The sequence below is a fragment of the Calidris pugnax genome, unplaced genomic scaffold, assembly GCF_001431845.1.
Source record: "Calidris pugnax isolate Ruff unplaced genomic scaffold, ASM143184v1 scaffold56, whole genome shotgun sequence".
NCBI lineage: Eukaryota > Metazoa > Chordata > Aves > Charadriiformes > Scolopacidae > Calidris > Calidris pugnax.
Genome location: NW_015090839.1, coordinates 13,892,561 through 13,918,086, shown reverse-complemented (window position 1 = coordinate 13,918,086; position 25,526 = coordinate 13,892,561). Strand labels below are relative to the sequence as shown.

The following is a 25,526-nucleotide window of genomic DNA, read 5'->3' as shown; positions in this document are numbered from 1 at the left end:
TATATTGTTAATTAAAGACTGAAGATCTGTAATTTAAAAGGTGTATAATACTACCACAGTTGCTTTCATGCCCAGTTAAATGTAATAAGTAGTTTTGTTAAATACTGTGCTTGTTTTACAGTGTGTTTTTAAGGTGACTTCAGATTTACTGCTGGGAAAATCTTTAATGTTTAAAGTAAATTGTTCTATCAGGGAGTTTTTGATGTCCAATAGGGGCAAAAGAATATGATAAACAAAATAAATTCCCTAAGGCAAACATACTTCATTACCTCATTTATGGATCAGTATGCCCAGTTTAAAAAAAGGTGGTTGCTCTGGAGCAATTCACATGGCAGAAAATCTTGTGATGTTTGAACTGAACTAATAATTAAGCTAAGCAACAACAAACTGACAGAGTAACAGTAGGAAAAGAAAAAAAAACCAACATATTGGTCTTAGTTCTTCTATAAAATTAAAAGAAATTGGTTGTTTCCAGTACAAGTCTATTTGATTATCTTTGCAAGACTTGCAACTTGATTTCCCACCTTTACACTTTCCAGTTAAGAAAAGGAGCAATTTGTATCCAGTATTTCTAGATTGCTTACTTTGGACTTTATCTTCACAAATTTATTAAAACATAAGCTGATCATACTGCTTTAAGAAGTAACATATATTGTTTGTATTCAAGCTTCTTTGTATGATACAAAATTACAGTACATTATGCTACTGTATTTGCCATAATGAGCTACACATGCATGACTTGAATGAATATTAATTAATACTGTAAACTCTGTTAAACTGTTAACTCTGGCCTAATACTCAAGTTAGAGTGATAAGTAGGGAGTGCTACGTTACCAGTTCTGACCAGCACTGTTTGGGAATTTTTTAATTATAAATTGCTACTCCTGCAGGAATTTGAGAAAATCACATCTCATTGGCTGCTTCTGTTGAAACGTTGGGTTTCCTTTGTGCAGAGATCCTGAAAGAACCATGCTAAATGCTCTTTCAGGAGTTATTGCCTTGCAAAGAAACAAGATAACTCTAGTCAGCCTGCTAGTATCATGGCATAACAGAAAATACCTTGTAGAGACTTAATCATCTGGAATATCAGTATTGGATTTGATTATTTAAAGGAGATATTTCTGTGTCAAGTGTTTTGTATTTTTTTGATCTGTGCTTAAGAAGTGGGATTTTTTTCTTCCTTACCTACATATATTCTTGAAAGATTGCTATTTCCTTTTACCTTAGTGAAATCCTTTTGATCCTGTTGGTTCTAAGATTTGTTACTGAATTGTAGATTAAAATATAACAGGTAGAAATTAAATTTTACTCTAATAGTAAGGATAAATTTGTACCTCTGAATGTAATCAATGAGAACACTTCTAATAGATTGAGAAAGTGTTTTAATTTGTTCATTTAATGTTTTATCTGGGAGGAATATCAATCTCTGTTATGTTTAATCTATTTTTTACTTCGTAACATGTTAAGTGTATATATGACATTTATGAAATGAAATGGTCAATAAAATCATGTCATTAGGTACAATACCATTTGAAAAAAGTACCCTTTTCCCATAATAAACTATTAATTATTGCATTCAGCAATTAAAAACTGATTCTGCTGAAAGTCAAGGTACAAGTTAGAATTAGCTAAATTGATGTTCTGGGTATTTACTCATAAAATGTTTTGTTGAAAAACACCACTTACCTTTCTTTAAAGATTAATAATTCTCCAATTAGGTAATAACTTGCAATAAAGCCATTTAGAACTGGGAAATTTATGTCATTATGGTTTGCTTAGCGTAAGAACATAGTCTAAATGTGAAGATTTTTAATAACTACAAAATAAACACTTTAGAAAAATATTTGCACTAAGGGTTTTCTTGTTGTTGTTGTTCTGCAGTCTCAGTTTGAACTCAGGGTATTCGATATTCGTGGAGAACATGCTGAATTAACTGCTCAGCTTGAGGAAACCATTGCACATCTGAAAAATGAACTTGATAATAAATTGAACAGAAGAAATGAAAAAGCAAAGGATATTGGTGTTTCTACTGAAGATAATAACCCACCAAAGACATACCGAAACGTATGTATACAGACTGACAGAGAAACTTTCATAAAGCCTAGTGAAGAAGAAAACAGAGCTGTGAAAAATAACCAAATAGTACCCAAAAAGCTTAATATTTCTTCTTTGTCACATAGTATTTCTGCCCAAAGTGAAAATAAGGATAATTACAATGTACAGTCTTCAGAAAGTGTCTTATCTTGTCCACCAAAACAAATGCTGCCTCCTCCACCACCACCACCTCCACCACCACCTCCTCCTCCTCCTCCTCCCCTTCCTGATTCTTCACTGCCAGGTCTAGTTCCTCAACCACCACCTTTGCCAATGGATCCGGCTTCACTGACATCTCAGTTGGGATCTGGTCCACTATTGCCACCTCCGCTTTCTGAAGGCTGTGGGAGTTTTCAGGCGCCACCACCACCACCACCGCTTCCAGGGTTGGGACCTCCTGTTCCTCCTCCACTGCCTGGATCTGGATTGCCTCCACCTCCTCCACCACCTGGGCCTGGGTTCTTTTTTAATAGCACTTTATCTTCAAACCAAGGACCTCGGAAGCCTGCCATTGAACCGAGCCGTCCCATGAAGCCTTTGTATTGGACACGGATACAATTACAAGACAGCAGGTAAAATACATTTATTTGGACTTAGAGTTGTTATTTATAGGCCATGATACAAGAGTATGTATACTATTTAAGACTTAATAACAAAAAGTTAACAGTCTAGGAGTCTAGGAATGTGTAACAAAATCAGTGTAGAGGCATGGAATTTACATGTTTTAAGAAAAAAAAAAGAATCCGTTCTAGAAGTCTAAAAATAGATCATAAGAAATTATCTTAAAATATCACATAAAAATTAAAATTATATGCATTATAAATGAAAATTATGTGCATTATGACAAAAAGAAATTTTGTAGTTTTCTTCCCATAAGTCCAAGTACTACATAGACAACTCTAGTGACAAGGTGGTTTCTAGGCTAAAGAGTAAAAAGGTAGTGAAGATGTTAGGAAGTTTTTGTTTGTTTTTTTTTTTCAAATAATCTTAATTAGAATTGAAATGTTAAAGTTTGGTCAGGTGAGAACTTAAGAGTTTCATTTTTGCTTTCCAGTCACTTCAGGTGGTACCATCTTCAGAGCACTATGTTGTGTCATTGTCAGAACTTAAGCTCTATGTATAATTCTGTCAGAGCAGAAAAATTAAAGCTTATATATAAATATAAGCAGTTCAGGAACCTGTGGCCTAAAGCATCCATTATGGAGAAATCTCAGTACTGACAGAGACCTATATAATTTCAAAAAATAAATATAAAAATTTTTAAAAGTACTAATCTGATTGTGATTTAGTGCTGGTATAAAACACTAGATACACTGAGGGAAGGGGTGCTATACAGAGGGACCTTGACAGGCTGGAGGAGTGGGCCCATGCAAAAACATAATTAAGTTCAACAAGGCCAAGTGCAAGGTTGTGCACCTGAGTAGGGGCAATCCTTAATATCAAGACTAAGGGATGAATGGATTGAGAGCAGCCCTGCAGAGAAGAACTTGGGGATACTGGTTGATGAAAAATTGGACATGAGATGGCAAAGTGAGCTTAAAGTCCAGAAAGCCAACCATATCTTGGGCTGTATTAAAAGAAACATGGCCAGCAGGTGAAGGGAAGTGATTCTCTCCCTCTAATCTGCTGTTGTTGGATGTCACCTGGAGTCTCATCTCACGTGGAGACCATCCAGCTCTGGGGCCCCCAAATACAAGAAAGACATAGACCTGTTGAAGCAGCTCCAGAGGAGGACCATGAAAACAATCAGAGGGCTGCAGTACCTCTCCTGTGAGGACAGGCTGAGAGAATTGGGGTTCTTCAGCCTGGAGAAGAAGGGCATCTTATTATGGCTTTTCAATATATAAAGGGGGCTTATGAGAACAATGGAGAAAGAGTTTTTACCAAGGCCAGTAGTGACAGGACAAGGGGATATAGTTTTAAACTGAAAGGAGGTAGATTTAGATTTCATAATTGGATGTAAGGAAGGAATTTTTTACAACAAGGTTGGTGAGATTCTGGAACAGGTTGCCCGGAGAAGCTGTAATTACCTCATCATTGGAAGTCTTCAAGGTCAGGTTGGATGGAATTTTGAGGTCTTGTGAAACATGTCCCTGCCTGAGGGGGCAGGACTAGATAATCTTTAAACATCCCTTCTGACCCAACCGTTCTGTGATTCCATGAAAGTAGTCTAATACTATATACTGTTGTAGCAAATCCAAAGATACTATGAAATATATTGTTTTATGGATTTGTTTTTAAGGGATCATTTGGTTAACAGACATAAATGAACAATTTTTGGACAGTTTTTCTTAAATGTTCCCACAAGTTTTTTTTTATGCTATCCATTCGTTCAGCCAGCAGGAGAAAATAAGTACTCTTATTTACGCTTTCTGGGACAGCAAGCATGCCTTACTGCCACAGGGGTATGTGGTGTCAGTGCTGCTCAGCTGCTCATTTGGATTTTGGCCAATTCTAACTTTGCTTTAAGTGTGTGTTAATGGAACATAGAGCGCCATTAAGAGAGTTGGCTCAAAAAGTAATTTTGGGGGATACTTAAGCAGCACAGACCATTTCTAGTTTAACAAGAAGTTGCTAAAATCATGAATTAAAAATCCAGGTCCTATGTTAACGCAGCTAAAGAAATGATGTGATTATTTGGGTCTTAAAATTCAAATCATTGTGATCTGTGTTCAAAATTATTTTAGCATAAGTGCATTTACAAAGATCCTAAGTTTATTTATAAAAATTAAAGACATTATAATATTATATATGACTTATAGTCATAACATAATAATATATATGCTATACTGTATATACACAATTACATACTGTGTTATATTGTATATAGTGACTATATTATTACATATTTTATCAATATATTAGGAATTATATTACACATTATTATAGATTATTATACTATTATAAGAAGTCACTATAAATTAGTCTTTTAAGTATTGCAAATTATTTACGATAATTCTTAAATTAATATCTTTTTAAGTTATTTTAAGGATTATATCTAAACACTGCTAAAGTAAATATCTGCATTTAAATGTATTTAAATATGAATTTTATTTTAGTTTACAGCTTTTAATCTGAATTTATTTTGATGAGAAAGAATCATTATTCTCATATAATAAAGCATTGTGAGGTGACAATAAAATATTTTACAGGAACAAACAATTAATGAAATGTCAGTTATATTCTTTCAATGATTCAGAATTAAAGGCATTGAAGTATTTTGGAGCAGCAATTTTGAGCACTTTGGTTTTACTTTCCCAAAATTACTAGTGAAAAACTGTTTTGTAGTGAATGAATAGTTGGTCCATAAATAAACTATATTCTAATTCTTCCTATCAATTCACTGAAATAAAAATGTTTGTTCTGAAATATTGCTGGTTTGTTGAACTTTTGCTGAATGCAAGATATGGTTGAAGTCATAGCTTTCTGGTGAACTGCTGGTCACCAGATGTGATAGTCCAGCATTTTCATGGTCTGCACTAGACCTGGAAACTTCTTCAAGGGTCTGCTGCTCAGATCAAGAGCTATCCAGGTCTTCGAAGTTCTTGTTACAGATCCAGAAAGAATCCTTCATTCTTCAGTGTAGCTGATACTATGGCTGATCTCAGAGAGCTGTGGATCTGTGAGAAGCGTGTCCTGTGACAGAATATGCTGCATCAGCAGATGCTAATAGAAAAATTAGCGTTCCTTAAACGTTTATGATAATATATGTACGATTGAGTATTAAATAGAAAAAAAACCCTAAATTTGAAAAAAATGAATTAATTTTAGTTCCCCTTAAATTGGTAGGTATTTTAATTTTTTTGCATATTAGATATAATAAAAGTTTAGTGACATCAGCCATTTGCATTTTATAGAGGTTTTCCTCACTTTTTTTAAACTGCATATAATTTGACTGCCTTTTAGTGACATCTGCTGGAAGAAGTTGGCCCACCTTCTACTGATAGACAGGAAGAGCACTCAGAATTTTGTCTCACATATTTTCCTAAGTTTTGAAATTTTGCAACAAAGCTCATTCAGAACTGAAGTTCCCTGTTTGCAACACTACATAGGATTTTCCCCAAATCCCAGTAAAACTAGAGAATTGTGTAAACAAGTTCCAAAGTGTTCCAAAACTAAATCTGGTCTTGGAAGGCAAAAAAAGAAGGAAAGATAATCCACATTTGAAATTTACAGTCAGTTGAATGGAGCGGAATACTGGTTAATCTCCCAAAATATAGGCCACATAATTACCCTTGTTTCTCAGAACTGCAACAAAAATAAATATGAGCATACAACATCTGCAACTAACATGAAGTGAATCAAGTCCTGTACAAATGACCCAAATGCTCTTGAAACATGCTTGAATAAAGTTTGTTTGCTATTTGTTGATATTGTTTATTTTTATAGGTCTAATTTGATTACTTGGAATTTCTCAAAAAAGCTGCTGTTGAAATACTCCTAATCCTAGCTGAAGTGCCAGAAATCTCTTGAGATGTATTTGCACACGCTGCAGTTGTAATATTTGGTTGTTGCACAAAATACTGTACAATACAAAGAATTCATTTTGATAGGCTAGCAGGCACGGATACTAAATAGCTACATTTTTGGTACAGTCTTCTGCAAAACATTTTGACTCCTTACAAGAACAAGTTATAGGAAAGGAAAGCTGTTTCTATAGCAGCAGTGCATGTTGCTTTGAGTTTTACATCTATGGATTTTCATCCGTTGTGGCTAGATGTGTATTATGATTTTTCATAAATGTTAATTGGAGATTTTATTATTACCTTTCCCTTTATAGAAAAACTGCTATGCCAACATTATGGGAATCACTAGAAGAACCTAATATATTCGATACTACTGAGTTTGAATATTTATTCTCCAAAGACACCACTCAGGAAAAAAGAAAACCACTATCAGAGACTTATGAAAAAAAAACCAAGGCCAAAAAGGTATTTGTTATTTCTTTGTGTTTGCTTTTTCATGTGTTGCTGTTTAGTTTTACATTTTAAGAAAACTCCTGTTTTATTTATTGTTGAATGAACAGTTAATAGATGGGTTTGTAAATTTCATTTTAAAGCAAAATAGGTGGATTGCTGATTCAACTCTTACTTGAGAATTCAGGGTTATTGTTTACCTTGGAAGATTTCTTGCCTTTGAAAATGAAAGTTCTCCATCCCAGTGAGGTAGAAAATACATTGTATAGGAGAACTGAATTGGAAGTTCTAATATGAATCTAAAAATGCCAATATTTCAGGCCATGTCTGCCCTTGAACTGATTTATAGTTGAAGATTGTCATTAAGTTATTCTAGCAAACCTCTCTTCCATTGAGATTATTTTACTGGAAAAATAAAGTATAAAGCAAGATAGAAATGTTAAACATTTTGAATAAGGAATACCAAAACACCTTTTTTCCAGTATAGCTAAAGAGCTGTGTCAGGAAGGGGACAGGAAAATCATGCCTTTAATGGCCAAAAGTTTATGCAGCATCCATGTCATTAGCGTAATGCAGGTATTGTCTGCCTCAGACATGGTCCGTTACAGAGAGAGATTGTACTTGTCAGTTACTGTGTGCAGAGAGAACAAAAAAATGGCATCAGTTGCATTTGTTGCAGGAAATATTCTAGGCTGAATAATAATCGATACTCTTTTCCTGAAACCATGTGGTTATATATCATTTAAATATATACTGTATCATAAATCAGGTTGAGTTTACCTGATTGGAACCACAAGAGGGCACTTTGTATGTAAGCTATGCTATCTAAATTTACAATTTTGTAATGCATATAATGTGAAATATACGTACATAGACATATATCATCACAATCAGATCTTTTAAAACATCTTGGATCATAAACTTCCTGTATTATGTCTTAGTGCAACAGTTATTAAGAAGTGTAAATAAGGCTATAGAATTTATAAAACTCAAACTCATGTGATGCAAAAAGTGAAAAATGAAAAATGAGGTCAGGATGGGGGCATGCACCGTAAAGAAATGCTTAGCTGTTAAAGTCCTTCAAATGTTAGATTGAAGTTAGACATGAACCTCTCTGTGAAAACTATTTTTACATATTTTACTTGACAAATGCTTCAAGTCTATATGTCACGTAGAACTCAGCTGTATCTGTAAATCCCATTAGTTCCTATTTCTGATGCCCTTTTTCTAAAATCTGTTTTTACAGTTCATTAATTTACCTCTTTCGGACAGAATTTTTTATTAGGAAATAAAAGTTTGTAAAGAACTTTGAAGAAGAATGTAACTAATGTATCTTTAATGGAGAAATAATATGCACAAGTAGTTGTCTTTGTATTTCCAAATCTCAGCAATTAAGTGAATATACCTATTTCTCCAGGTGTATGACAGCAAACCAGGTAGAGAATTAGACCTGTATTCTGAAAGATGAAATCTCACTATTCTTTTTCCTTGCTGCTTTGTAATCTAACTTATTTGCTAAAGTAGCACAATTTTTAATGCTATCTCTTTATTCACAATTGAATTGGATAATAGTTACTCTATACAATATATGAAATAATGGTATAAGTACTGTTTCTTGTGAGAAATCAATGTGTTTTCTTACAAAGAGATCTTTATGTCAGTTTTTGAATTGTTCTGTTTTGTTATTAGATTTAAATCTGTTATTTTAAGACTAGGGGTATATTTACGGAAATTAATGAAATAAAAAAGTTCTGGACTGTGTAAAAATACAAAACCCAAGTCCCCTAAGAGATAAATTGAGTTGTTTTTGTTACTGTCTCTTTAGTTTAGTAAAACTCATGGGATTATGATCATGGTGTTACAAACCATGGGAATTGTAGGGCTTTCTGGGAAAATTTTAAAAAGTCATCGTCAATAATATTCAACTTTCTATCATTTGGCCAATTTAAAAATTAAAAATAAATCAGCTTTTAGAATTAAAATGAAATTTGAATTTAATTGAGTTTAGAAGCATTTTCTTATTTTACGTTCAAGTCTTTCCACCTTTCTCTGTTAAATAACTCCTATTAGCAGCTGACTATTTTTACATACAGCTGGTCCTCTTATATGGTCCTGTGGGGTTTTTTTGTCTCTCTGAAAACCCAGATGTCTGCAGGTGGGCTCCAATGGATCAATCTTGGTGGGCTGCAAGCAATACAGTAGCAGGGAGGCATTTTATTTAGTTACAGGAGGGTTTATTAGTAGATAGTAACAGAAAGCACCTGCAGATTAATGTAGCACTATCAGTTCTGCTGGCTTCATTTCCTCTTTCTCATGCTTTTTCTCAGCTCTCAACTTTTTTGGCCTTTTTCCAAACAATTGTATTTATCTGCTAGGGTTTAACAACAATCTTGTTCTTTGCTTCAGTAGAGGAATTTGTGCTCAAGAATGCTACTGGTGTCACAGTGTATGGAATTGTATAGTCTGGTCAAAGATGCTTTCTACAGACGTTAAGAAAGATGTATGAATCTTCTGAGTTTCATCGTATATTATTTTTAGCCAATGCTGTGTCATCTTGTATATCTTTGTAAATTCCTTTTTCATATTCTATAAAAAAGCCTTCCAGAGCAAGATGCAGGTACAGTGGTAGAATCTGTAGTAGTAGTTTATGTGTGCAATAGGTAAGCTATTTTATTTAATAATACATGTTAGTGCTGACCTGTTCACTGCATTATACCTCGTCTCTGATCAAACTTTGTCCTATTTCATATGATCTTATACAACCTAAGTTATGATCTTATACAAACTAAGTTTGGCCTGCTTGGTATTTAAAGAAATAACAGACCAATAGGTGGTGCAGGATTGCTTGTTAAAACATGATTACTTAATACTTTTCTCCTTTAATGAGAATTACATCAGTGCCTCACAATCAAGTTCCATATGCTATTGGAAGTAAGATTCTATCCAATTCTATTCCAATTATAGAGGAATTGTTTCTCATTTAGCTGAATCTTCCTTATAAAACTGAGGAGACTTTAACAATTAGTGGCCTGTTAAATTATGACTTCTTTACCATCTATTTACATTTCTCTTTCAGTTCCAAATAAAATAATGTTTTCCAATTTATTCTCAAAATTATTGTTTTTGTGAGACCAGTCAGAATAATCCGTATGCTTAGTGTGTGAAATTAATACTGCGAAAAGCATCACATTAAGACTATACAAATTTCACTTTGTTCTCTTCTTACTCATTTGTCCACATAGTAGACACCTTATGGCAACACAGATAAAAATATTCACGCTTTTGTTACTTACAGCTGATAGGCATCTACCATTTTCAGCCAGAAATATTTAAATCTTGTCCTACATAAATGGAACAGATGGTCTGTTTTCCAGTGCCATTTGGAAAGTTATGCTCAGAAGGGAAAATCCTGAGTATATATTTATGTATGTATACTCATACATATTCTGAGTATATATTTATGTATGTATACTCATATGTATAAAATGTACATACAATATAATATATACTTTATAAAATATATATTTATAATACAGAATATATTTATACTCATACATATACTCAGTGTCACAATAGGAGACTACATTGAGGATTCTGTGGGCATCTATGCTGGGTCTGGTTACCTCAGTATTTTCACTTATGACCTGGATAATGGAATATTAACTCTGCAGCTACCACGTAGTTGCAAGAGGCTTCAAATGTACTTGAGTAAACCCTTTAGAAATCTTTAATGTATCAGAGATATGGTCTGAAAGATAGGGATGAGTAATAGAGTTAAGCACAAATACAGTTAACGATATTCAGCTTGAGGTACAGTAAGATGAGGTATGTTAAGCTTGAGGTATTAAGATGAGGTACAACTAGCACTGACTAGGTAATGGTTTAGCAGAAAGGATCTTGGGATTATAATGGCTCATGAGGAACATGAATTGTCAAATCATGGTGATACTACAGAGGGATAACAAAACTCTGATATATCAATAGAAGTATTGCTTGCAAGACAATCTACTCAGCCATGTCTCAGTTCTAAGAATTTCATCTAGAGTTAGACCCTTCATTAAAAATGTTTACTAACTGTAAAGAATCAAGAATGAAAATGATGAAAAGTGTAAAAGTAGTCTCTGAGAAAAGATTTGAATTATTATGATTGTTTAGTCTATAAAAGAGAAGGTTGATATTGTTATCAAGTGCATGCAGCTGCTGAAAAACGAAAGAAAAAAAAAAGCTTTCTAAGAGTAAGGATACCAAAGGAGCACAGAAGAATGTTGGCTAGGGAAATTGTGTTTCTGCATATATAATTGTTACTATCTTGAAATGCAGAAATGCTTTGGATGACATTTTGAGTGCCTTTCCAACATCATGACTCTGTCACTCCATTAAAGGCATAAAGTCCACTTTGTGTCCATTGTCCTGTGGATGGAAACAGCTGGCTATCCTTTTTTTCCAGAGTGGAAGCACTTTCATGATTCCCAAATTCATTACTTTCATGCCTGCCAGAAAACGGCTTATTAATTGAATTACACTAAGTTTCTAGAGGCTATCATCCTGTCATGAGGATGTAATTACTAGAATCTGAAATGCAGCTATTAAAAAATAAGCTATTCTAACAAGTATGTGGGAAAAAAAGGAAGGGAAGTTAATAGCCTTCCAGCAGCAATGCTAATATAACTTCAGTATGATTTTATTTATTTTTATGTGTATATTAACTTATTTTGGAAAAATACAGTACGTTCACTTGGTAATGATAATCTGGGTTTAGAAGCTCTGCATATTGTCTAGCTGCTCATGATACTCTGATCATACACTCCTTTGGAAAATTCAGCAGCTTTGAAAGAACCTATTTCTTTTTTTTTTTTTCCCCAATTCTGTATCCTCTGAAATATTTCAGGAAACCCTGACTTTTGTGCAGTGATCTGCTCTGCATATATGCAGTCTTCTGAACAAAAGTTCTGCACATATATATTCTAATTTTTAGGTATGTCTTGAGAGTAGAATCTGTCTTTTCTGGTTGGGGAGAATTTACTGTCTAGAGAAATATATTAGTTATTTTCCAATATTAGAGCAAAATAGTATGTAATATATTTCAGAACTAATAGATGCAGTTCTTTTCTTGTAAGAATGTTTTAGAGGTGTAAGACTACAAGCGTTCTAATCTTATGTGTGTTAATGCAATGCAGTGATTTTTTGGATGTGTTATCTGTGAAATGGAAAAGAGGCTACTGCTTGCATCCTGACTTTCCAAGAGACTCTATATGGTTAAATAATGTATAGAAGGAGTGGGACTTATTTCCTAGGATGGTTCTGAAGTGATTGAATTTGCAGCAGGCAAAGTTGAAGTTAGTGGACAAGAATAAGTTCATTAGCACATGAATATGAATCAAATAGATTTCTCTCTGGTTTTGGTTAATACAGTTAGCTTAATCTAAATACATAAGTTATTGGTTTGATGCAGTTTGGCGACGTACATTGGATCTGAAAGTTTTTACGCCATGTAAGGTGTTGTGGTCTTTAGTTAAGCTTTTTCAAATGTGTATAGTTGGTCTCACTTTTAAAATTACTTAGAAGTTACAGCTTCTTGGAAATCAAGAAGGAAAATGGCTAGATCCACTGGCTTATTCTAGTACATAACTTCAGTTTAGGTATTGATTCTTTTGGACATTTAGACTTTAAAGCATTTCTGAATACGACTCCTATTTTTAACTTCTATTGTTAAGGTGTCACTGACATGTTTGTGAAAGTACAACTGTTAATCTAAGCTATTTTCATCATCATTTCTATGTTTTCTCATGCTTAGATTTCAGTTGTAGCATTCTGGACATGTGATTTCTGCACCTATTATGTTACTGACACATTAAAGTGTTTGTCTAGGAATGTATGGTTTATTTAAAAAAAAAAAAGTTGTAAGTTATATTTATGCAATTGTAAACAGACTGCAATGGTAAAGCTTTCTGTACCAAAATGTTCAGATGCAAATAGGTGCAGTGCGGTACCATTAAGGTCCATAGCTGTTTATGAAAACAATGAAAACAGAAAACAATTAGCATATTAAAACTCTAACTTATTTTTCTGAAGAAGAAAACATCAGTTGCTTATGAAAGAACTCTGCTTTCAATAGATTTGAATATAATTTGAAGGATCTAACATATTTCCCAGACGCTGGAAGTCTTCTATAGAAATTTTTATGTCAGATGAAGAACTGAAGTTTTACACCCAAACAATTTTGTTTTCATTCATTCTAAACTGTTAACATTTCTTGTCTGTACATATCCACACAAATTTTTAAGCTGAATGGCACAGGTAATTGTTCTCAGCAATAGGTTCTGCCTTTCCTGTTAAATTTGTGAAACCAAAGTCTGTTCTTATAGTACCAAATAGAAGAAAGGCAGAATTAGGACATACATTTTGAAATGAAATAAAAACCGTGATTCATTATGTATTAGACTACGATACCCAGTAAGCCTGAAAAAGAGGTAATTTAGAAAAAAACATTCCTTTCCCGTGATTTATTCCATATGCATTCTGTAGCTCCAAAGCTGGACTGACTTACACATATTTTTTAAGTTGCATTAGTTTTTCCAATATATTTGGCCACTTGTTAGTAACTTACCCTCAAGAACTCAAGTATTTTCTATACTTTCAAGAAACAAGGTAGTTGGATGTTTGTGATGCCACTCTGTCTTCATCTTGCAAAAAAATGAGTAAATGTCAAGTAATTTGTGTCAGGTGTATGCTCCAAATGAAAGTCCATCAATCATTTTTGGCCCTTTAGTGCAATGATTATCATTTCAAAGACGCAGGAGGACATTAAAGATAATGGCTTTTCTGTTGTCTATTATCTCTAACAGACTTCACATAATTATTAGCATGTGTTCTCATTTAAGAAGAGTGTCAATATTTTGAGTGAATTGCATTTTTTTAACTGAAAGGGACATGTCTGTCAGCAAGTTTTTTGTCCATCTAACTAAATAAGGAATTGCAATTAATGAATTTTATATTTCCGCAAGAAGGGCAGATATTGCAGAAAATATTGGAAGCTTTGCAGGGTTGAAACACAATGACTGTCTTCAGCTGTCTGCATAAGATAATAAACAGTGTTCAAACTTGAGTAGAAGTAGTAAAATGCTGGTGCAGGCTCTTCCGAGGCACTCTCACTTTCTTTTTATTTTTTGTGCTGTACTGAGAAGAATGAATATGGCCTTTCCTTGTTTATCACAAGGCACTGTGGCCATGTAGGATATGAAAATATCCATAAAGGGTAAATACTTATTTTGTGGCTTTGTTTTGTTTTTACAGTTTTGATAGGAATAAAGATATTGAAATTAGTTTCTTACTAGCTCATTTCTTACTTCCTATTTTATCCTATTTGAGCCTTTAGCAAAAGGCTAAAAATAGCGGCGCTTTTTTCATCCAATAGGATTGCGAATAGAATTATGTGTCTCCTAAAATATTGTAAAAATATTTAAGAAATATAAAGCTATGGTTCATCCATGTTAAATACAAAATAGTTAAACTTGGCTCTCCTCCTTTGAGTAGGAATAAAAGAGATAATGTCTAGTCTTAAGCTTCTGAAATTTCATTGGTAACTCTTGGGGTGTTTACGTAGAATAGCTTGAGGGGCATGTCCTGCTTCTTGTGCAGGGTGTTCTTCCTCTGTTTGAACAGGGTTTCAGCAGATTACTTATGGGTCCAGACTGTTGACTTCACCATAAAAGTTAATGAGTGGGAATGGAGGGAAACACTGTGATATGCAGGACAGCTTTTTAGCTTATGGTTTCTCTCAAAAAATTTAAATATTATGGAGAGAATCCATGCAGCAGCAGGAGGAAGGATTTAGCTTTTAATCACTAAAGTAAACTGAATCTGTTCAGATTTCAGCACCAGTAAGTGTCCTGGACAGAATGTAGACACTACGGTTAGACAAAACAGTGAAGTCTATCCTATAATATTTAATGAAGTACATTTCTGGCTACGTTAGAGAAACACCTTTTAATGGGAATGACAGAATAATTTATGAATGTGTTCAAGCTTCACTGTGTCTCTACTTTTAATTAGATGATAAATATTTGAAAGATGAAAAAGGAGCACTTGAGTACAGCAAATGAACTAACTTAATAACATTAAAAAATAGTAGGGGAACACCACATAGAGCAAATAATGTTATGGATCAACGAATTAAATGAATTAGCACCAGCAGTCCCAATTCTGTCACTGAGCCAGAAGATGCTGTATCCATTACAATGATACATTCATAGTCTGGAGGAGCGGCAGGCAGCTGGCAAACCCTACCAGCTGGCACGGCAGCATCAACTGGCGTCAGCTGGATTTTAGCTGCTTACCTGTCACTGCCAGCTACAAGCAATTCCCAATATGCTGGGAGGTGATCAGTGATTTGTCTTTTAAAATCATAGACTAAATAGTTCAATGTAGTCTTCACAAACTTTCGTTTTATTTGGCTTATGGTTTTTATGACCTGGAAAAGTGCTGATTTTTTGTGTCTACTTTCCATTTGGAATTCACACACATATTTAATTCCCTGTCAGTGACTTCCCCAGAATAACTATAATTTGGGGCAAAATTAATATGTCTGAAAATGTGTTCTCTGTTTAACCACTGATTATATATTTTTGTTGCAAAATCTTTCAAGTTACACATTGGTTCTAAAAATCTATGACAAAAGTCCCATGTAACACATAGCATCACAACTTGCTTTTAGAGTTTTTTGTGCCAAATTTCAGTTATTCTCTTGTTTTGTTGCTCCATTTTTTTTTTCTCTAATGAATAAAATATTAGCCTTCAGTTACCAATTTCAGTTGGCTGAAGCTATTTCAGGTAGTCTGTCTAGTTTGATGCCTGGTAATTGTGAACATGTGTACATTTGTCTAAAATGCATGTGAACATACAGTTAGTTGGCCATTTTAAAAAATGAATCTCTGTTTTAGCTTTTAAAAATTGTACAGGCCCTTCTTTAATTTTTTTTCACTAATCTTATAAGGAGGAGGCCTTGCTTAGGAATGTAAGCTAGTGTTGATCATATCTGGACAATATATTATTACTTAAAATACTTAAAATAGAACGATTTCAAATGTCATACTGTCTACAACACCTATAGTCTGGAAAGGTTTTGCCTCAAACTAGGCATGTCTAATGGGGTTTATGACAACCTATGAATTTGCCCCTGAACAAGGTCAGCTTGGAGGTCAGTGAATGCTATACAAATTGCATACTACTCAAGCCTGTAATTATCCCTGTAAGAAGTTAATGTGCTGCGGAGTTCAGCAAATTCATGTAAAGCTTCAGAAAGGACCATGATAAACTGAGCAGTTACTTACATTTGCTCTAAAAAATTTCAGTCAACGGGATGTGTTGCTTACAGAGTGTTTATTTACGGTAACTTGTATCCAAATCATCTTGTCTGCTGGTGTACTCAGGAGGTAGAGAGCCTGATTTCTTTCTTACTTGAAGAAAACACTTTAAACAGTATTACTTTCTTGATATCCAGCATATGTTCTGTACATATAGGCTGAAAAAAAATCACAGAATAGATTTTATTTCTAATTTTGGAAAAAAATATACAGCATCTAGCTTTACATAAGTTCATTAAATTTTGAGTCCCTACAACATAAAATATCCGACGTGTCAGACAGCATGTATTCCAACTTGTTCATGTATTGTCCAATTCAAGTACTCTATAAATAATAACTAACTTTGCATTTTCAAGTGAAAATGTCACTATCATTTCTGCTTTTCCTGTATTTTTCAATACAAAGCTACTTTTATATAGATGAATGACTAAGTGGTTGCACAGCTAAATATTACTAAATCCCATAAAGTGTAGGTAAGAAACATTTGTATGAGTTAGTATAAATTTTATCAGTTAACTGTCTGTAACGTGAGCATCTGTAAGAATATTGCAAGGATAAGGTATAACTATTATTTAAAGTTTTTAATATTATTAAATATCTAAATAGTAGTATTACCCGTATATCAAAATTCAATTTTGATATAGATTAAATGTTGTTCAAATAGTGGGAACATAAATTTAGTGAAAAATTAGCTATTGGTTTTAATTTTAAAAATATGAGTTAGTATTTTTAACAATATTTGTTCATCAACACTATGAAGTAAGCCAACTGCTTGGATCTGAACTTTTCTTATTTTGAATAATTTATATCTGTATTGCATTTTGTGATGTGCTGCTGTCATATCTTCCTTATGACATAAATCAAGTTCACAAATGCCAACATTTCAAATGTTATTTATGGACTGATACATATCAGTATCACTAATTTCAACCAGCCAAAATAACTTACTCAGGATTTCCCTACCTCCTCTTTCTTCTCCTCCTTCCACCTGACATCTTAAAAGATAACAATCTGAATGTCAGTATATTACACTAACAAGTGTCTGCTACCCAAAATGTGAACAAAATCCTCAAATCCTTGTGAAATGTCAAGGCTGTGGAAGAAATACATTCAGACAAGAGTGAAAGAAATCTTTTCAGTAGCCTCTAGTGTTCCAGAAATAGAGTTGAGAGGACATAAGAAGACATTTCTCTCGTCCTCATTGGTCAAGAATTGATCCTTTGTCAAAAAGATAGACTTAAATGTGTTCACACTGAAACATAAACTAGCAGACAAACTAAGGAACTTGTGATGTACTCAGAGTATCTTGAATAGTTCTACCCTGATCACCTTAAGGAGAAGGGGGAAAAAAATATTGCAGAATAAATAATTTGTGTGCCTTTTTTTCCCTTCTTAATATCATCCTACAAATAAGAAATGATGTCTTTACTAGACCTGGTGAGAATTCAAGCCTACATTTGTCAGCCATTTGTTAGCCATTTGTTAATGTGCAGTGCAAAGATAAGATGAAAGTCATTCTACTGCATTTAGTTAATAAAAAAGTTTGTTGTTTGGAGAGACATTGAATTCAATTCACAAATTAGCTTCTATTGTTAACACAAATGAGTCCTTTGTAGGCTGTTCATTTGATCTCTGATAATTTTGCATCATCTTTCTAGATTATCAAATTGTTGGATGGAAAACGGTCTCAAGCTGTAGGAATTTTAATATCCAGTTTGCACCTGGAGATGAAGGATATTCAACAAGGTAAGCATTTCTTACACTTAATGTGTCATATGAAGTCATAATTGCATGAATATTTTCTCATAGCCCCCTTTAGAGAATTTCTTACAGAATGGGCTTTGAATGTAGCCCTCTTCAAGACATCAGAAGAATCATTCTTCCTCTATATTCCAGTATATGTAAAAGTTTCACCTAAATAATCAGAATTAAATTTAGGTAAAACTCCTTCTGTATGGTTTCGTTTCACATATATCTGTCAGTAGTGTTTTCTCAAGAGTGTTCCATATTCCTCCCTTACAGTTCCCTTCCTTTTCCTAAGCAAATCCTCCACTGACAAAAATTAAATGAAGGACTTATATATAAATCTTTTGGGCTTCAAACACACAGTTGGCATTTGTTGTGTGTTTAAATTTTGCTTCATTAACAGTATAAAAGAACACATCACAAACTGATGCAGCTACCACGTAGCAATCAGGAAGATGATTGCCGCATGGCATTTTTCAAAGCATAGGGCTGTGCAGTGTAGAAATTCCATTACTGGTAGAAATTATCTGGGTTTGCCAATACAACTGTAGAGAAGTACAGATTTTTTTCAGAACACTGGGGTAATTCAGATTCTGCTTATGTTCTGGATTTAAAAGGATATTGTTTAAGGATATTGTTTATTTCTTTTTCACATTAAAAAAAGGAAAATATTCACCATTTAAAACAACTGCTGGAAGAATTCAAGTTGATGTCTCCTTTTTCGCTATTGTTTTCCATCCATCACATGCAAATGCTGGGTAGGGTGTTGAGATGCTGCTGGCATTGATTATTATTAATTTCAGAAGAGCCTTTGAGCATCTAGCACTTTAAAAGCACAAGGGCTTACAGATGTCTCTTGGGGTGGAGAGAAACAACAAAAAGAAGGAATAACTTTGTGCCTGCCAGTATTGTGTGAAAGGTATCAGAATGAGATGGAAAAAAACTGCTATTACTAAAGGTCGAAATAATTTGCTGCCAAGAATTACAGCAGCATAGGATAGAGAAACAGTTGTATTATAAAAACTGTGTAGTATTCTTAAGTATCTTCAAAGGTGTTTTCATGACTTTTTGTTTTCCATGCTGTGATGTTCTACTAAAATAGAAAATCTCTATCAGTCATTTGCTGTACTTCTCTAGCTTTTGAAACCCTCTGACCAACTTACACCAAGTTTAAGAAAAAAGAATGTCAAATGTTTGTGTAATTACACACTAGCATTTCAGCTTGAATCAGCAGTGCACTTTTGAATCAAATCTACCTCTTGTCCCATGTGTCGTGTTTGCCTTGCAGAACAGTCTCAGAGTGCAAAAATATCCTTCAGAATTAAATTAAATAATATGTCCTTTAGGAACACGCCAGTGTCCACCTATTGCAGGCTTTAAATTCTGCAGGATCAGATAAGGAATAGTTAAAACACCCTGAAGTGTGTATAGTGTGAACACTGGATCCTCAGTACCAGCTGTTGCTGTCTACAAATCCGTTTCTAAAGACTACACCGCTTGCAGTTGTAGACATAGCTAATGTAGTCCTACAAGTTTAATGAAAATTGGAGTGTTGGTAGAAGAGAGACACCAAAACAAGTGCTGTCACTGAAGGAAAGTTTATAACTCATCACCCTCTCTATTCTGAGGTAGCAAATGACTGGCCTGTCACCACGTGTGTTACTCAAGGCAGCAATAGGGTATGCTGCCTCTTGCTTATGGAAACAGCTAGAAGATACAACAGGATTTGGGAATGCTGTTAGTGGAACTTCTTTTTGAAGTATATTACAAAGCAGGGTGAGTGACTAATCAAGATCTGTGTGCAGGACTAGTCCTCAGACTCAGGGAAAACATCCATTCTGTAGAGAGAATCTTCAGAAATGCCTACTACAATAAACACAATAGTAGAATTATGCTTATTTATCTTTTAGTGTGTGTTTATCCCCTAGAATTTTGTTTACTTTAAATCTGTGTGCAGTTCTGCCTATAGGGAGACAAATTCTTTGAAGACTGCTGTAGTCAACATACTGCATCAAAAAAGATCTTAATAAGCTAAATAGCTTATGACAGCACCTAACCAAAAAAGCGTATGATCATTGGGTGATAAATGTCAATGTCCTTGTTTTTTACGGAGTGATTTTACGGAGAGGTACCTCTAAGAAACATGGAAATGAAGCACTCATCCCTTTTTTCAAGCCAATTTCCATTGCATAATTCAGTATGTGAAAGACACGGAAGAGAAAAGTTAGTGGTCTTTGGCAGCTTGCAACAGAGAATGAAGAAATGTGAAGCAAAAGAAAGTGGAAATGAAAAAAAAAATAAAGGATATCTAATTTTATTTCAAGTTTTTCTGACCGTGTTTGTTGAAAAGCCATGTGCAAATGAACTTACTGTCTGTGTATAGGCTACTGGTTACTCTATTTTAAGTAGCAGTTACAGAAATATGGATATAGAAAAACTGTCTTCAAATGAACTGCCTTAGGGATATGGATGTATGCGAAATTGTGCAGGAGACAAAGCAAGAGTAATCACAAGAAAAATTGCATCCTCCCTTAAATTAGTGTGAGATTTCTGAATCTATAGGATTACCCTCTCAAATTAAAGTGAATAGCTTCACAGCATATTCTGCAGATAGCTCAGCTGTGCACAACAAGCAAGTGACCATATCTGGCACCCAGATGTTTCAGTTTGCATTTGATAACGAGCCAGCTGCCGCACTTCAGGAAGGGAATCTCACACACATGTTTGTTTGAGAGAGTGAAGGTCATCCTTTGCAAGTAAGTTTAAACTCTTGTTGTATCTGAATATAGCCTAGGGAGAAGACAGGGTAAAACTGAATAACTGTTTTGGCTAGTGTTGCTATTATATGATGCAGAGGGAAAGTTAACATTGTCATGCTGCACCTGTCCTAATACTCAGCTTTCTGGGAGGTGGGAGAGGAGAAATCCTAGGTGCTGTAATGTTCTAACATTAAATCTAAATCTGTCTGTCTCAGTATGCTATATGGGATTGTATGAATATTTAAAAATCAAAAAACAATAATTGTGCATAGATTATTTTTAAGGCTGCTTCTCTGCATTTTTTAAAAACCTTTGTAAAGAAGAGATGAGGAATAGTGGAGACCAACTGTTAATTAAGGAACATGATCTAACACTACACACTTAGAGAAGTAATCTCAATTTTGTATCAATGCACTTCTGTCTTAATTTTCCTATCATTGTTCAGCTGAAATATTGCAACTTGAGAGACAAACTTGTAGCTCAAGGCTACTTCTGTGGTTTTTTTATTGAAATAGTACAACTCACTCCACAGTGAGGTGTTTCAGTTCTGTTTCTAATGGGAAATGCAGATTATCACTGTATGTGAAGACCTTCTGTGGGCACCGGTCCCAACTTTTTACAGGGCAACATTCCAGTCACTCAGGCAGCTCCCAATTTAGTAGCTAACAATAACAGTATACCAGAAAACACATAATAATAATAATCTTTTCTGCAGTGTACATCATCCGTGTCAGCTTGCCATGAGCTACTGAGATCTTTGTTCAAGAGTAAACTGGCAAAATTGTGGGGCAGCCCAGATGAAAAAAGTTTTAGTTATGGCAAATGGGATGTAGATAAAATGTAGACGCCTACGTCTCCAAAAGAGTGATTCTCCCAAATCCCTCCCTACATCCATACTACCTGCATTTGACCACTAAAGTGGTGGAGTATCAGAAGTTCCGCTTCTGCATATTGCTGGTAGTTCACTGTCTAATACCCTAATACTCCTGATTTCCATTAGGATTCATTAACTGGATGGTCTCACATGATGGTATATTTTCCTTGGGACCAAATCTATGAGATGCAGTAGATCACAGCAGATGCACATTTTTTGTGGCAATATAGTGCCGTATTATTCCACACAGAACAACTGCAGGCTTTGCTAGTGCATTTACCAAGATAAGATTTTAACACTGCAGCACTGCAACAGTATTTTTTTTTTCCTTTCCTAGATTTTAAGCAATTAAATATAATGTCTGAAGCTCCATTTATTAAATCAGTGTAGCACTGGCCAACCTGGAATAGCATGTACGGGGACCTGGTATGTTTATTTTGCAATTGGAACGTTCTTGTGTTCACCAGCAATGTAAATTATCTATGCAGAGGCACAGCTTTGACAATATTAGAGAAATTTATTTGATCACACATCCCCCTGAGATGGGATAGATTAGAATGCATTGTGTTAAAAACGCCATGTGCTTTTGTCAATTCACCTTCCTTACTGGGGCTTTTTTGGTTGCTCCACAAATGTGGAATATATTTTTATTATACTGTTACAGTAATGACATTCTGATGGTGAGCAATTCAAATAACTACCATGCCACTCTACATCAAATTTTTTTGTGTGGTATTGTAGGAGGGGATGAACTTTCTGTAAAGAACACAGTTATGATACTATTGTACAATGTCAGTCAACCAGTTGAAAAGTGTTTGATTGGTCATCTTCGACTCTGTGATTTGCCCTCCGTTGTCACCATACTGGAGTAAATAATTGGAAAACTGTGAAGAGCAGATTAAGTCACCCAGGCTGATAATCAGTCCAATAATCATTCTAATTCTGTATTATGTTTCCAATCATCCTGGGATTTCTGTGTGGTCTTCCACTGATGAAAGTCCATAGAAGTTACATCAAAATGTTGCATTGTCTTAGTGCAATTTATGGTTTATGGCACATCTTAGCTTTGGAGAACAGTATCATTGTTAACCAGGCACTATGTTTTATATGTATAAGGGAAACTATTCCAAAGCAACTCTAATCTGCCAACTTTAGGATACTCTGAATTTCTGAATCCCAATTTGTGTTTTAATCATGTCATGCAGCACAAATAGTTTCACAATTCCTTTCTGTATTATATTTTGGAAATACTTCTGGACAAAGATAAATGCTTTGGAATAGTTTTTGCACTATGTGAAAAGAGTTTTATTTAGGTTTCAACTAAAATATTTTGCAGGATGGAAGTATAGATAATAAAAGCTTGGAAAAATCTGGTTCCAAAGTTGTTCTCACCTACAGAGAGTATTACATTTATGCATTCTATATATACTGTATACTATGCATGAAGTATAGAGATAGATAACTACCTGTCTCAGAAGCTAGGAAAGAATTTTCTTTAAAATTTATTTTCTTTGTTCTGGAAAACTCATAACATGATTTTGTGAGTCTACCTTGGGCATCTAGCCTGATGTCGGTAGGTTAACATTAGTGCCAGTCTTTTGCTTATGATTTCTTGCAGGAATTGAACTTTCTTAGTCTTCTAAATCTACGTTGTGCCCATGGTCCTTCTTCGTAATGTATATTTTAATGTTTTTTATGTTGCATGATAGTTAAATACTGGAGAAAATCTTTAAATAAGTTTAGAACATATCAATTTGTCAGAAGTAAACCAGAGCAATTTAGATAATTTAGGCAGCTTTGCCAAGTAGGGATTTGTATTTAACAATTGTCACTTTCTAATTAACTAGATCAGTCACAATTTAATTTAAATTTCCCAGTGATAGGCTTCATGTTCCATTAAATCAGCCTTATTCAGAGAATGCAATACATAAAACAAGGAAGCACTTCCAGGGCAAATAAAGTACCTTTAGCAAGCTCTTTTTATTTAAATAACATATTTCTGTTATTTTCATTAGGGAGCAGTTGAGGTGATTTCTTCATATTTCATAGTTTATTTGTCACATTAAGTGGTTTGATATTGCTGAGTATATGTAAGCTCTGTCAGCAGGAGTTAAATCCTGATTTAACTAAAACGTGTTTAGGAGGAGTGAGGCTGTATATCAGAGTCAGCCTTAAGACTGTTGGTTAAGAAAAGATGTATTTTTTTCATATTTAACCTCAAAGTTCTACAGTTATATGTAGACTGCACACAGTATGCTTTAAATTCTCGGCTTTTCTTTGGTTTACATTTTTGAAGTGATAAAACAGGGTATGTGAAAAATCTGTGCAGTAGGGAGTCTGTTTTTTACAGTTAGATTAATTTTTAAAAAGTGAGTCTGTCAAAACCCTTTGGTACAAGTTTATATTCGAAGCAATACTCTTAGTATGTGAAATGTAGTTGGCAAGTATTTTTATGTGTTAGTTTGAATGCATGATGCTGATCTGTTTTTTGTCCTAGCTGACGGTTATTATATCCTAATGGGTGCAACCCTGCACTAATGATCCTTGTGTATATAAATTCTTCTTGTTGTGAGCAGACACCATAGGCCACATAAAAATGTTTGCCTCAATTTCCCTGCAAAAAAGGATCTCAGAAACCAGACTTGGCCAAGTAACAGATTTTTTAAAGGTAGAGGAACCCAATAAAATTACCAGCTTTTCACAGCATGAGTCTACTTCCTTTCGACATATTGTGAGGTGTAGGTGAAATACTCTAACTGAACTGACAGTGTAGGGAAGACAGCTAACTAGAAAGCAAGATAAAAGTAAAAACCACCGATGATGATTGATATTGTAATAGCTATTAATTGTTTTGGAACCTCTTTTGTAGATTTATGATACTTCACTTATATTACTTATACTTATGTGAGTCAATATAATGAGATTTAGTGCAGTAAAGTATCACAGTTAAATTCACTGTATCAGGAAGAACATTTTGAAAAAATTATCAGTGTTTATATTGATTTTAAAGATGTTAATATGCATATGATTAAAACTGGGTTTTGATTTTCACTAAAAAATTCAGAAGCTTTTGTTCCTTATATCTCTGAATAAAAGGTAAAATAATTAGTTTCTTTGATCTAGTGTAATGGCTTTTTTTCAGGTGCCCCAGTTAAAGTTAATTTACACAACATACTGTGAATATATTGCACATGCCGTATTTTAAGAATGTGAAGAATACTAAGATACCTATGAATTTTGGGATTTCTTCCAGCTTTTTAAAATCAATGCTTTTAAAAAAAAAATTGACCAATCTTCATAATTTTACATGTTTTTGGTTTTGTCTTCTGCTCCAAATGTGTATGGCTTTAAGTTCGATCAGTTTCAATGAAAAAAGATATAAGGACAAAGATAAAGGTATTAAAATAGGTGAAGTTGAAATAAAGGAACCTGTGTGGATTTTGGCTGTACTTCTGTCTTTTTGGATGTGTCTCTAGATACATTAGTATCCTAAGATGTCCAGCTGTCATGGAATTGAGTAATATGACTAGATTTTTAATTGCAGCCTGGACGTGGCCAAGAATAGCAGAACAGGTTATATAGAAAATGTATCAGAAAATGTTTTACATTAAAAATATAAAATATTAAATAGATAAAATATCAAATGGTTTATGCTAAATATTCATAATGAATATTAATATTAGACAATAATGTACATGTCCAAAAAAAGAAAATAATTCATATTAATTTCTCTTAACCCTGATTTTTATTAATTCTGTAAAACATGTGTTCATGT

At 34.0% G+C, this 25,526-nt stretch overlaps 1 protein-coding gene across 2 annotated transcripts in view; it reads left to right on the top strand.

Moving 5' to 3' along the window:
• FMN1 (formin 1) overlaps window positions 1-25,526 on the top strand; it is a 145,661-nt gene that overhangs the window by 42,611 nt on the left and 77,524 nt on the right. For both annotated transcript variants that reach the window (XM_014941926.1, XM_014941925.1), the window contains 3 exons: window positions 1,882-2,666; window positions 6,875-7,025; window positions 18,031-18,118. In XM_014941926.1, coding sequence (XP_014797412.1) covers window positions 1,882-2,666; window positions 6,875-7,025; window positions 18,031-18,118 — 1,024 coding nt within the window. The remainder of the gene's footprint in view (window positions 1-1,881; window positions 2,667-6,874; window positions 7,026-18,030; window positions 18,119-25,526) is intronic.